The 13,057-nt window shown below is 51.2% G+C and overlaps 1 protein-coding gene across 2 annotated transcripts in view; it reads left to right on the top strand.

Annotated features, from left to right (window-relative positions):
• EGFL8 (EGF-like-domain, multiple 8) overlaps positions 1–13,057 on the top strand; it is a 37,886-nt gene that overhangs the window by 9,139 nt on the left and 15,690 nt on the right. The window contains exons 4-6 of one of the 2 annotated variants that reach the window (XM_015407821.1): positions 1,203–1,315; positions 5,782–5,877; positions 10,153–10,317. In XM_015407821.1, the coding sequence (XP_015263307.1) occupies positions 1,203–1,315; positions 5,782–5,877; positions 10,153–10,317 (374 nt within the window). The remainder of the gene's footprint in view (positions 1–1,202; positions 1,316–5,781; positions 5,878–10,152; positions 10,318–13,057) is intronic. The other variant, XM_015407822.1, reaches the window with a different exon arrangement.

Genomic DNA, 13,057 nt, shown 5'->3' with positions numbered 1-13,057 from the left:
GGGGGGTCTGGTTCCTTAACTGGTTGGAAAGGAGGGGGTGAGGTCTATTAGATCCAGCCAAATGTGCTCATGATTAAGAGAATGGACTGCAAAGTGCCCTGCTGCATACGGGAGCTCAAAAACGTGAGTTCCCTGCCCCAAAGAGCTTCCATATACATGATGGGGGGCGGGTATGCAACAGAGATTCAGCTGCATGGGGGTGAGGTTTAACTTCTTTAGCAGATGAGGACGATTCAACAGTCTTGCTTTGAAATGAAGGAGTGGGATCAAAGGCATCCGTCTTCTCACTTTATCCCTCTGGAATTCAGGGGGAATATGACTCTCTAAATGGGCATCCCAAGGACTGCAGCCGTGGGTGTGCATCCAGCACACTTGGGAACTTTCAAAGCGTGGATTTACGCCTCTGACACTTCGCCAAAGGTTCCAACTCTAAAGGGCCCCGCAAATGAGAAATAAAAATAAAACCTTCAAAAGGAGATTTTTTTGTGTGTGCCAAATTCAACTTCTGCTCTGGTCTAGTGTTTAGAGCAGGAAATGGTGAGCGGTTGGGGGGGGGTGTCCTCAGAGTGTGTGTGTGTATGTGTTGGAGGGAGTCCAGGGCTCTTTAGAGGGGAAGTGTGGTCTAGCAATCAAAGCAACATACAGTGCCCTGACCTGGATAGCCCAGTCGAGCCCGATCTCATCATATCTCAGAAGCTAAGCAGGGTCAACTGTGGTTAGTACTTGGATGGGAGACCTCCTTGGAATACCAGCAGTCGGGAGGACAGGGGCAGGCTTTATTCAGCCACCTCTCTGAATATCCTCCGGGCCCCCAGTAGGGGTCAGTCACCAGAGGGCCCCCGGAATTCCAGGGACAAACAAAAAAATCAAAAAAAAAAAAAAAAAAAAAAAAATCAGGCAAAAGCAAAATATGGTGGGACTCAGGACCATTCTGTTCTCCAGAACCGGGATTGAATGGTTAATAGAAATGAGCTTAAAGACAAATTCATGGGGGAAGAGATTCATCAGTGGTTCCTACTGATTATCAGCCTGCATAGCTGTGAATGGAGCCTCCATGTTCAGAGGCAGTGGTGCTGGGGACAAAGCCCAAGGCCTGGCTATTTGCATGTGCACAGTGGCCGAGGATCTGAGGCCGAGGGCTCTGGGCCCCTGGGGCAGGGAGAATGAGCGGCCATCAAAGACGTTGGGGTTCTCTCCCCTAGGACTACGTACCGGGTGGCCACAAGGCAAGTGAAGAAGGAGATCCTGCAGTCCAACGCCATCTGTTGCCAAGGATGGAAGAAACGGCACATTGGGGACCAGAAGTGTGAGGAAGGTGAGTCTGAGGATGTTGCAACTTTGTTACCGGGTTTGTTTCCCCCGGGGGCCAAACGAGACATGACAGCATCCTCGTAGCATTCACGAGGCTACTGCCGCCATTTTTAAGTCCTTGAAAAGCTGGATCAGGCTGTCAGCAGGGTGGACTGAGGTGTGGTTCCCCTCGTGAGTTCACTGTTCTGCCTTCTGAGGACAGCACAGAATTTTTTTTTTGTTTTTTGGGTGGGGGGGGGGGGGAGGAGGATAATTCTATTGTGTCTCTGTATCAGGAAACACCTGATAACAGAGGTGGGGCAGAATTCCTGTCCAACATCAGAGCATATGAACATAAGAGATGCCAATGTTGGATCAGGCCAAAGGCCCATCCAGCCCAACACTCTGTATCACACAGTGGCCAGAAATACCAGGTGCCATCAGGAGGTCCACCAGTGGGGCCAGGACATTAGAAGCCCTCCCACTCTTGACCCCCCCCAAGCACCAAGAAGACAGAGCATCGCTTGCCCCAGAGTCCCTATCTATACCTTGTGGCTAATAGCCACTGATGGACCTCTGCTCCATATGCCTATCTAATTCCCTCTTGAAGCCGTCCATGCTTGTAGCCGCCACCACCTCCTGTGGCAGTGGATTCCAACTGTTAATCACTCTTTGGGTGAAGAAGTACATCCTTTTATCCGTTCTAACCCGACCGCTCAGCAATTTTATGGAGTGCCCACGAGTGCTTGTATTGTGAGAAAGGGAGAAAAGTACCTTTTTCTCTACCTGCTCTTTCCCATGCATAATCTTATAAACCTCAGTCATGTCACCCCTCAGTCGTCATTTCTCCAAGCTAAAGAGCCCTAAGCGCCTTAACCTTTCCTCATAGGGAAAGTGTTCCAACCCCTTTATCATTCGAGTTGCCCTTTTCAGCAGTAGAAAGGAGGCAGGAATCATGCAGAAACACTATGTACAGCCTCCTCTGAGGGCAAGTGACTCTGCTGTGTCCCTGCCTTGGGAACCGCACGATGATCCCATCACTCACCGGATGCAGTGACATGCCAGAGGAACTTCTCTTTGGTGGAGGCCGATTGGAAGAAGGCAAGGTCAGAGCAGGCACTCATGCATAGACACGCCTGGCAACCTCTTCTTCCTTCTCCATGAGTGGGTATTTGGAGGTTCAGAGAAACCTTTAACTGTTTGGGTCCCTGACCTTTGTGACCCAGTGGGCACCTTTGGAATTCTGATACAGGGGGGTCGATGCAACCACAAAGTAGCCACCAGGGGAAGCGGAGCCAACCACACAGTTTGAAGCCCAAGCGTGGGAGATCTGTGGAATAATTTTGAAAAAGCACTTGGTAAGGGGCATATGAGAGAAAATAAAACCAACACTGGTGGCAGCTCCTGCGGAAACAATGTTCTTTTCGTCTGCGCAGCCAGTTAGCTCTCCAGCGGCTGATCAGAAGCCTTGCTGGGCAGGAGCCTCACTTGGCCCCACCCACTTGGCCCCACTTGGTGGGTGCCAGGAAAGGTGTCGGCAGGCACTATGGTGCCCACAGGCACTCCGTTGGGGACCCCTGGGTTACTGTATCCCTGGGCATGTTTTTAGGAATGACTGCTCTCAGGGGTCGTTTCGTAGAAAAAGAGCTAGGGGAACTCATTAGCATAACTCATTAGCATATACCACACCCCCTGACATCACCGAGGCCCTCCCTGGCCCCAGGCAGGCAGGGGTGGGGAGAGGCGGGGAGGAAGCAACTCACCCTCCCTCTTCTCCTGCCTCCTCCTGGCTGAATAAGGGCCGGAAGCGGGGCGGCCGGAAGCAGGGGGCGGGGCTTCATCATGTGCCCCACCCCCCATACCTCACCCGGGGGAACTGCGATCCCCCCCGATCCCCCCCCCGAAATGACCTCTGACTGCTCTGATGGTTTTTACAAGTGGCTCAGTTTCCCCCCAGCATTCCCTGCCTGAGTAGAACAGCTAGGTTCAAATTCAGTAGCACCTTAGAGACCCACAAGATGTTCGTGGTATAAGCTTTCGAGCGTCAAAGCTCCTTTCACTGTTGGTCTCTAAGGAGGGTTGCTGCCAGGTGCAATTGTTCTGGTGGAAAGGGGTGGGAGGGAGCCATCCGGGAGAAGGGGGTGGGGCGATGTCGCGTGCGACGTTGTTGGAGCGCAACATTGTTGGAGCGATGATGTCACGCGGAAGTGATGTCATCACGTCAGGGACGTCACGTGTTGACGCTCTAGCATTTTGGCTGGAACTTTATGGTTACCATAAGAGTTTTTGGCCAAAATGCTAGAGCGTCGACACGCGACATCCCCTGTATGATGACATCACTTCCGTGTGATGTCATTGTGCCAATCATGTCGACGCACAACTGGCCTCTTCAGGGGAGGCGCTTTCACCAGCAGCCAGCTGGCCGGCGGCACATTGGAGCCTGGAAGACCAGGGGATCCCCTGGCCAGACTGGGGGGTCTAGCAACCCTATTTCTAGCGTGTTACTGGACTTGAAACCGGCTGTTTTACTGCAGACCAACACAGTTGCCCTCTGACACCTGCTTATGTAGGTTTCTGCTCAAGTGAAAAGCTCTATATTGCAAGACAGATGTGTTCCGCCGCCCCCTCCAAAAACATACCTTCTTCCATACTAATAGCTTTCCACGTGTCAGCGTTAAAAGCGTCACCAGTGAAGACGCTGTCCTGGATAGACATGTTGACAAGGAACTTAGTTGTGTTAGGAGACAAGTTTAGAATGAGAAGCCGTTTAAAATATTGTACACAAATGTATGGTGATGAAGCAGCTGCAGAATGTGGATCAGTTTTAAATGTAACATCCCTTAACAAAAAGATTGTGTGTGTGTGTGCGCGCGCGCGTTCTTGCATGCCTGGGAGTCATGGTGACTTCTGGTGGGCCCTACTGGTGTTTGGACGTTTCGGAGAGGTGGCTTGGTAGTCTGCCTCTGCGTCCCAGGCCTGGTCTTCCTTGGAGGGCTCCCTTCCAAGCAGCGTTCCCTCTCAGCTGAGTGAGTATGAGCTAGCTCACAGTTTTTTAGCCTCCAACTCACACATTTTTGTCTTAGCTCAGGAAAAGATGGCTCCTGAGCAAACTAATTTATGCGGTAGCCAAATTACCTGCTCACAATTTTAATGCCAGTAGCTCACAAAGTAGAATTTTTGCTCACAAGACTCCATAGCTTAGAGGGAGCATTGGTTAAGGCACATCTCTGCCACTGAGTTCTGTCCTGGGTTTTTATGCTGTCACAACTGGCATAGCATCTCCCACAGGATCCTGGGGACTGTAGTTTTAGGACGGCTCAGAATTCTTAGGGAAGCCCCCCCTTCCCCCCACTACATTGGGAGACTGCTTGGTGAGAGGAATTTGGTCCTCAGGGTGTCTTGTTTGTCGGAGCTCTCCCCGTGCCCCGGGGGGCTGCAGTTCCAGGTGTGATAATTTGGTCTGTGAATGTATCAGCGGATCCGTCTTGCCCGGGTTCCGCTTTGTCTCGGCTCAGGAAGGATGGCCCCAGAGCAAACTAATTTACGCAGCAGCCAAATTTCTCGCTCCCAACTTTAATGCCAGTAGCTCACAAAGTAGAATTTTTGCTCACAAGACGCCACAGCTTAGAGGGAGCCTTGCTTCCAAGTCCTTGCCAGGGTCGGCCCTGCTTAGCTTCCGAGATCTGACGAGAGCGGGTTTGCCTGGGCTATCCAGGTCAGGGCTTAAACGTAACACCCTGAACATAAATGTGTGTCAGGAAGCAGACTTTTGGGGAGAAACATCTTTTTAAAAATTTTCTTATTATGAGATATATAACAGGCTTTCCTTCTGTATTTTTGCCATATCATCTACTTTTTTAAAGTAATAGCGAGTAGGCAGAAGAGGTGAAAACATGTAATACTATGTAGCCATGACTGATGATAATATAGCTATGAAACAGACTAGTTATGAACTTTGAAATTCAAAATGATGAATATAAATGTACCCTATCAGACATAGTTATAAACCCGGGTGCCGCATGACGGAGTGAGCTCCCGTCTCTAGCTCCAGCTCCTGCCAACCTAGCAGTTCGAAAGCAAGAAATTCCAAGTAGATAAATAGGTACCACTTTGGTGGGAAGGAAACAGCGTTCCGTGCGCCTTTGTGTTTAGTCATGCCGGCCACATGACCACGGAAACGTCTTCGGACAGCGCTGGCTCTTTGGCTTTGAAACGGAGATGAGCACCGCAACCCTAGAGTCGGACTTGACTGGCTTTCGAGCAAGGGAACCTTTACCTTAGTTATAGACAAAGTCCCCCACGTTTTTCAGTGTAACGAAGGGGGCGTTGGGGAGAAATATTTTCTGGTTTTTACACTTTTGTTATATATAATCATCTTTGATATATATTGTAATCCTTTTTTTCCTCCTTTCTGCATTTCGTTTACACTATTTCTTTGTTTCCTTAAAATAAAAAAGAAGCGTAGTTGTGTTCTCTCCTTTCCCTCCCCAGCTGTCTGCCACAAGCCATGTCAGAACGGAGGCACCTGTGTCCGACCAAACCAGTGCCAATGCCAGCCAGGCTGGGGGGGACGATACTGCCACGTTGGTGAGTGGAAGCCCGGAGTCGTGGGCTCCCAACCCTGCTGTCTCCCCCTCCCTCTGTAATCCACCGGATCTCACCATAGGTGGGGTGAAAAGCTAACACCATCCCAATTTGCATGTGGCCAAATTTGGCCGAAATGGGCGAGAGGCCCACAGGAGCGAGTCTGTCACAAGATGTCAAGTCTGATCCTTAGGTGTGAGACAAGTCAGGTCAAAGGTGACCCAACCTGACTCTAAGTCACATGTTCCTGCGGGGACTAACCTTTAAAATCTCCCAGCCACTCTGCATGGATGGGTCTGCCATTCCCGCACGGAGCAAGCAAGCAAGGAGAAGGCTGCCGGCAATAGAATCGGCCAAACATACAGAAGCGATCTTGAAGAATACAAACAAAATCTGTCTTTTTGCAAAAATAGTTATAGAGATATTAGCTGGACCGTAGCGACAGTGGGGCGTTTCGGGGCTCCGACCCCCAAAAATAGTTATAGAGATATTAGCTGGCCCGTAGCTACAGCGGGGCATTTCGGGGCTCCGACCCCTCTAACGGGAGGCATGCCCCCACAAAAACTGCTGCCCCCTTCCTCCCCCCCTCCCCCTCCCTTGCTGCCACACAAAATTACCCCATGCCTCACCAACCAAAATTTTCTGGCTAAGGGGTGGGATATAAATCTAAAAATAAATAAATAAATAAATATTAGTACTAACTAACCTTGACATCTTCATGTTCCGAGGGACTTATCTTCAGCTGTTAAAAGAGAAGGGTTTTTTCCCCCTGTTCTTACAGCATTAAGAAGGTTGTGGGCTTGGTCCCTTTAAGACTGTATGCAGCAGGCTTTGTGTCCCACTTGTAACTGTATGTCTTTTAATGTAATTACACACTTTGTACTTTATTTGCACTTTATATTCTACAGGGCTTTTTTTGTAGAAAAAGTCCAGCAGGAACTCATTAGCATAAGGGGGGGGGGGGGGGGGGGGGAGAAATGGTGGAAAACGGGAGAGAATGTAGGCAGTGTCCCAGTGCACTGTGAGTTACTCCCTGTGTACCTGGAAGTGATGTCAGCATGTCTCCGGGAGACGACAGAGATGCCCTGGCATTTGGCAGAGATGCCCTGGTAGAAGCTGTGGCCGATGCAGAGGTGCTCTGGCAAGTTTGCCTAAATGCCAGGGCACCCCAGCGTCCCCTGGTGATGTGCTGATGTCACTTTCTGGCGCGTGGGGAGCAGTGTTCCCTCTAAGCTGAGAGCCCCCGGCTCACACGTTTTTGTCTTGGCTCAGGAAGGAGGGCTCCAGAGCAAACTAATTTACGTGGCAGCCAGGGGTCATTTGGGGGGGGATGCAGGGGGACGCCATCCCCCCGGGTGAGGTGCGGGAGGGCGGGGCCTGGAGCTCCCTGCTGGTGCCCGCTGGAGGTCGCCGCTGGCTGTGGGGAGCCCCTCCCCAGGTGGGTGGGGGGGGGGGGGGGATAGTGGGAAACGGAGAGAATGTAGGCGGTGTCCCAGTGCACTGTGAGGTACTCCCTGTGTACCTGGAAGAGATGTCAGCATGTCTCCGAAGATGACAGAGATGCTCTAGCATTTGGCAGAGATGCTCTGGTAGAGGCTGTGGCCAATGCAGAGGTGCTCTGGCAATTTTGCCTAAATGCCAGGACACCCCAGTGTCCCCTGATGATGTGCTGATGTCACTTTCTGACACATGGGGAGCAGTGTTCCCTCTAAGCTGAGAGCCCCCTCTAAGATGAGAGTCTCGGCTCAGGAAGGAGGGCTCCGGAACAAACTAATTTACGCGGCAGCCAATGTTCCCTCTAAGCTGTGGAGTCTTGTGAGCAGAAATTATACTTTGTGAGCTACTGGCGTTCAAGCTGTGAGCGAGCTTGACGTCTGCATAAATGAGTATGCTCTGGAGCCATCCTCCCTGAGCTAAGAGAAAAATGCGTGAGCCGGAGGGTAAAAAACTGTGAGCTAGATCACACCAACTCAGCTTAGAGGGAACACTGGCGGCAGCCAAATCGCTCCCTCACAACTTTAATGCAAGCAGCTGACAAAGTAGAATTTTTGCTCACAGGACTCCACAGCTTAGCGGGAGCATTGATGGGGAGTGACACCAGTGCGCCAGGACAATGCTGGCATAACAGCTCTTATCGCTGCAGAAGTGTGCTTGAAAACTAGCAGGAAATAGTTCCCAGCATTCGACAGTCGGTTAAAGATCTGGTGTCTTCGATAAACATACCCCTTGCTTACGGTCTCCGGTTGGCCAGGGGATGGGGAGACAGCAGACTACTACAGCCTCATTGTGCCCCACCTTATCAGTGGTTTGCTGTTTGCTCTTTGCATGGAGAAGGTCCCAGTTTCCATTCCCGGCATCTCCCATCGAAAGGATCGGGAAGCAGGTGATGTGAGAGATCTCTAGCCGAGACCTGGGAGAGCTGCTGCCGGCCAGAGCAGACATTCCTGACCTGGAGGGGCCAAGGGTCCGACTCCGTGAGGCAGCTTCGCGTGTTCGGATGCTGCTCCGTTTCCCCCACACTCGGGAGGGTGGCTCCATTCAGGGACGGGGCAGGTTCAGCATAGAGGCCTCTAGTCGCTGACCCTTCCTGTGGAGCCTGTGATGCCACAAAAGTTTGCCAACGTTGATTCTTGTTGTCAACTCTAAGTGTCCAAGCACAGCCCTAACACTGCTGCGTCTTATACTGTAAAGTACTGGGTTCGCCGCACGGAAGACCCGGACCCCGACATGTGTTCAGACGCGTTTATTGTACTTCACACAGGAGCTGCAAAACGGCCCTGCAGGGCCAACTATATACACACCCACCCAGCACACCCATAGTGACCAATCAGTTTATTACGGTCAAAGACCCGTCAAACAGCATACAAAATCAAAAACAATCTCCAGGTTATCGAGAAGTGTTACAGAGAAGAGACATCATGAGGAGTATTAAGGAGGTGCCTACGCTTTATAATTGCAATAAAAAGAAATTTAGCAACCTTCCGCACACCCACAGTCCTGTTGGAGGGTTTGAATTTCCCGCCAAAGTGGCTATTGGTGAATGCTGGGGGAACTACCCTGTTTCTCCGAAAATAAGACCTACCCCAAAAATAAGCCCTAGCAGGATTTCTATGCATTTGTGGTATAGGCCCTAGTGTGTCTTCTTGAGAAAAAATAAATATAAGACAGTGTCTTATTTTCGGGGGAACACGGTAGGATCCTAGGCTTCTGTTGCTTAGAGGAGCTAAGCTCCCTACTGTAGCTGCGGACCCCTGGTGGCGGTCCGCGTACATAACATATACCTCACCTTTGACCACGCTAGTGATTCTGGTGCCCTGGGCAAAAATCCAGGGTGGGGTCCCAGAACCACTGCCACTCTGCCTGGCCGCCCCGCTGTGCCCCCCCTGCTGCACCCAGGAAAGGGGTGTCCCTCACCCCGTGAGAGGCAGGCAAGAGCTGCTTGCCACCACCAGCTACCTGAGGCTCTGACAGGGCAGGTGCAACTCGTGAGGGGCTGCCAGCGAGTTGGATGCCCAAGCCCTGGATGCAGCGGGGCATGACCTGCGAGTAGCCGTTGCCCTGAGTGGGCCCAAAATGAGGCAGGTATGAGCAGCGGTGGCTGGAGGAGCCTGGCTCTCTGTCCTCCCCTCCGCCAGGCCGGGCAGAGGGCTGTGGGTGGTCGGCCTCCCCCTCATGGGGGACCTGCAGCAGGTGTCCTGGTTGCCCATTGGTTAAGACCACCCCCAGGCCACTAAACTGACCTTTGGTCCCCTCCCCCCACAAGAAAGCAAGTTGCTAAATCCTACACCTAATAAAAGAGCACATTCTGAATTTCTCTAAATTAGTAATTCTAAGTACCCAACGTACTTGGCCAGGAAGAGCCAGTTTGGCGTAGCGGTTAAGAGTGCGGACTCTAATCTGGGAGAACCGGGTTTGATTCCTCACTCCTCCTACACATGAAGCCAGCTGGGTGACCTTGGGTCAGTCACAGTTCTTCTCAGAGCTGTTCTCTCAGGAGCAGTTCTCTCAGAGCTCCCTCAGCCCCACCTACCTCACAGGGTGCCTGTTGTGGGGAAAGGAAGGGAAGGTGATTGTAACCTGCTTGGAGACTTCGTACGGTAGAGAAAAGCAGGGTATAAAAAGCAACTCTTCTTTTTTATTTTTAAACCTACCTAAAGAGACTCAAGATCTTTGCAGATTGGGCATGTTCTTCATCTGTGGTCAGGCGCCATGCTTCACGAACCTGCAGACTCCTCAGTCTGGTTCCTCTCTCTCTCTCTCTCTTTTCTCCCCTTCCAGATCTGGACGAGTGCCGGGCACCTGTCCCCCTGTGCGCACAGCAATGTGTGAACACCCCGGGGAGCTACTCTTGCCAGTGCGACCCCGGCTATACACTGGGTCCAGATGGCAAGAGCTGCCATCTGCTTCCTACAGTGCAGGCTGCACCTGGGCCCGGCAGCAAAGGTAGGCACTGCAGTGGCCCAGCGGCTGGGCTGGACTCCTTTGGGGTTGGAATGAGCTGTGATGCGTTTCATTGTCTCTCATTCAATTCAGGGCCGACTGATCCATTTGGCACAGTAGTCACAGTGCCTAGGGCCCACATAGGGTTGCCAAATGTTACTTACCTTGCCGGCGGGGGACTCCTGCGGGGCTCCCGGTTTTCCCTTGTATGGCCGTGGCCCCGCCCCCAGCATGCCCGGCATCATAACGTCACTTCCCTGTGACGTGCACGCTGGGGCGGGGTTCCCCCTGGGGCCCGATTCCCCGGCGTCGGGGAACGGGCCTCTGGGGTGGGGGGATTTCCGCCCCCCGGGGGGATTTGGCAGCCCTAGGCCCACAATACTTTTAGGGACCCACAAAAGTGTTTTGATTGCTTTTAAATTCAGAAGGGGAAAAAAATGAAGTTTTAGGGCTGAAGGAAATGTTTTAAAATTTTTTCTCATATCAGAAAAAAATGACATGTCACATGTTTAGGGCCCATGAAAATGTATTCAATTTTGCCTGAAACAGGGGAAAAAAAGAATAAAATGCTGACGTATTTAAAGTTACAGTGAAAATAATCTTTGATACTTGTTAAGTCACTCGCTTAACAAAGCTGTCAGAGAGTGATTCAGCAAGAACACAACTTTATTCTTCAACTCGAACACAACTCCAACACTGATCAACATCACCAGAACAGCCTTTACATTGCAGCTGTCCTGCTTTTAAACATTCCCGGCTAATGTAGCCACACCCACTGTACAATTATCAACCTATGAGGTTGCAGAGATAAGGTCCAATCACATTAGTTCCCGCTCAGGGAGCTTGCTTGAAGTGATTGGCTTGTTCCTTCCTGGGCTAGCAATACTATTGGATGGATTTGGATCCTAGCCCGGGACGAAGCTTTACATCACATTCCAATTAGATGTTTCACAACATGACATGCATTCAAGGCAGCTTTGAATACACTACAATACTGATATGATTCTTATGGTGGGAGGGGCCCACAAAGGCCAAAGTGCCCAGGGCCCACAAGAGTCATAACGCAGCCCTGGCCTGGGGGTGGGGAAGGACCTCAGCGGCGTATAATGCCATGGAGTTGTCAGCAAGCTGCCATTCTGTTTTCTGTGACCTCTGTGTACATATCCTTTCCCTGTTGCACCCGGCTTGGTTTCTATCATCCTACTCCTGCGTTGGAATGCAAAAGATAACTGCTGGAGGTTGTGTGGGGGAGAAGATGCTGTAATGCTTGGCTATTGCTTTTCCCATGAATACTGCACCTGTGTTATGTCTAATATCCTGCCTGGTTCCCATGGACTGGGCGCGCAACCGTTTCATTAGCCCGCCTAGGGCCCACATAGGGTTGCCAAATGTTACTTACGTTGCCAGCGGGGGACTCCTGCGCGGCTCCCGATTTTCCCTTGTATGGCCGTGGCCCCGCCCCCAGCGTGCCCAGCGTCATAACATCACTTCCCTGTGACGTGCACACTGGGGCGGGGTTCCCCCTGGGGCCCGATTCCCCGGCATCGGGGAATGGACCTCTGGGGCGGAGGGGTTTCCGCCCCCCAGGGTTTTTTGGCAGCCCTAGGCCCACAATACTTTTAGGGACCCAGAAAAGTGTTTTGATTGCTTTTAAAATCAGAAGGGGGGGGGAATGAAGGAAATGTTTTAATTTTTTTTCTCATATCAGAAAAAAATGACATGTTTAGGGCCCATGAAAATGTATTCAATTTTGCCTGAAACAGGAAAAAAAAGAATAAAATGCTGACATATTTAAAGTTACAGCGAAAATAATCCTTGATACTTGTTAAGTCGCTCGCTTAACAAAGCAGTCGGAGACTGATTCAGCGAGAACACAACTTTATTCTTCTGTTCTGACACTCCGGGTGAAGGGCGGGTGTCAGCAAGCTGCCATTATGTTCTGTGTTACCTGTACGGCTGTACAGTTCATTCCCCCCCCTCTGCCTGCTAGCTTGTATATTACTCTGCTGTAACGCTTAAGCCAAACATCTGGAGGACGTGGTGTAGGAGGTGAGCTTGAATGCCAGCTTGTTGCTTTTAGAGCCTGGGAACTGCACCTGTGTTATTTCTGGAGATAGTGGTGTTCCCAGGGATTGAGCGCGCAACCGTTTCCTTTACCCGCCAGCGGGAAAGTGATCCATTGGTTCGGTACCTGGTTCAAATCCCTTTATTATACTTGCCCTGGCTGTTTGTACCCATTCCTAACAAAGGACTTGTTTGAGTATCTTTCCAAAGCTTTGAAATAAATTTTGCTTTTCTTAAACGTGGATTTATTCTCGATGCTTGGGGATCCAACAGGAGTCCACCCCCCAGGGGAGCTATTTTCTCTGGGGGAACTGAACTGATTTTTCTAGCCGGGAGACCGCTTGTAATTCCGAAAAATCCGTTGGCAACAACATGCTTTCCTAGGGTTGCCAGCTCCAGATTGGAAAGTACCTGCAGATGTTGGGGGTTGAACCTGAGGAAGGCGGGGGCTGGGGAGGACGGGAACCTCACTGGGATGTAATGCCACAGAGTCCACCTCCTAACGCAGCCATTTTCTCAGGTGAACTCAGGGCTATTTTGGGGTAGGAACGCACAGGAACGGAGTTCCGGTTGGCTCCCGAGCTGGCCACGCCCAGCAGGAACTCATTAGCATAATAGGCCACACCCAGCAGCAGAAACTCATTAGGATTGGCTACATTAGGGGTGTGTGGCCTAACAT

Source organism: Gekko japonicus, unplaced genomic scaffold (assembly GCF_001447785.1).
Source record: "Gekko japonicus isolate JY-2015 unplaced genomic scaffold, Gekko_japonicus_V1.1 scaffold3014, whole genome shotgun sequence".
Lineage (NCBI taxonomy): Eukaryota > Metazoa > Chordata > Lepidosauria > Squamata > Gekkonidae > Gekko > Gekko japonicus.
The sequence above is the reverse complement of the archived record's forward strand: the minus strand, read 5'-3'. Positions and strand labels throughout refer to the sequence as shown.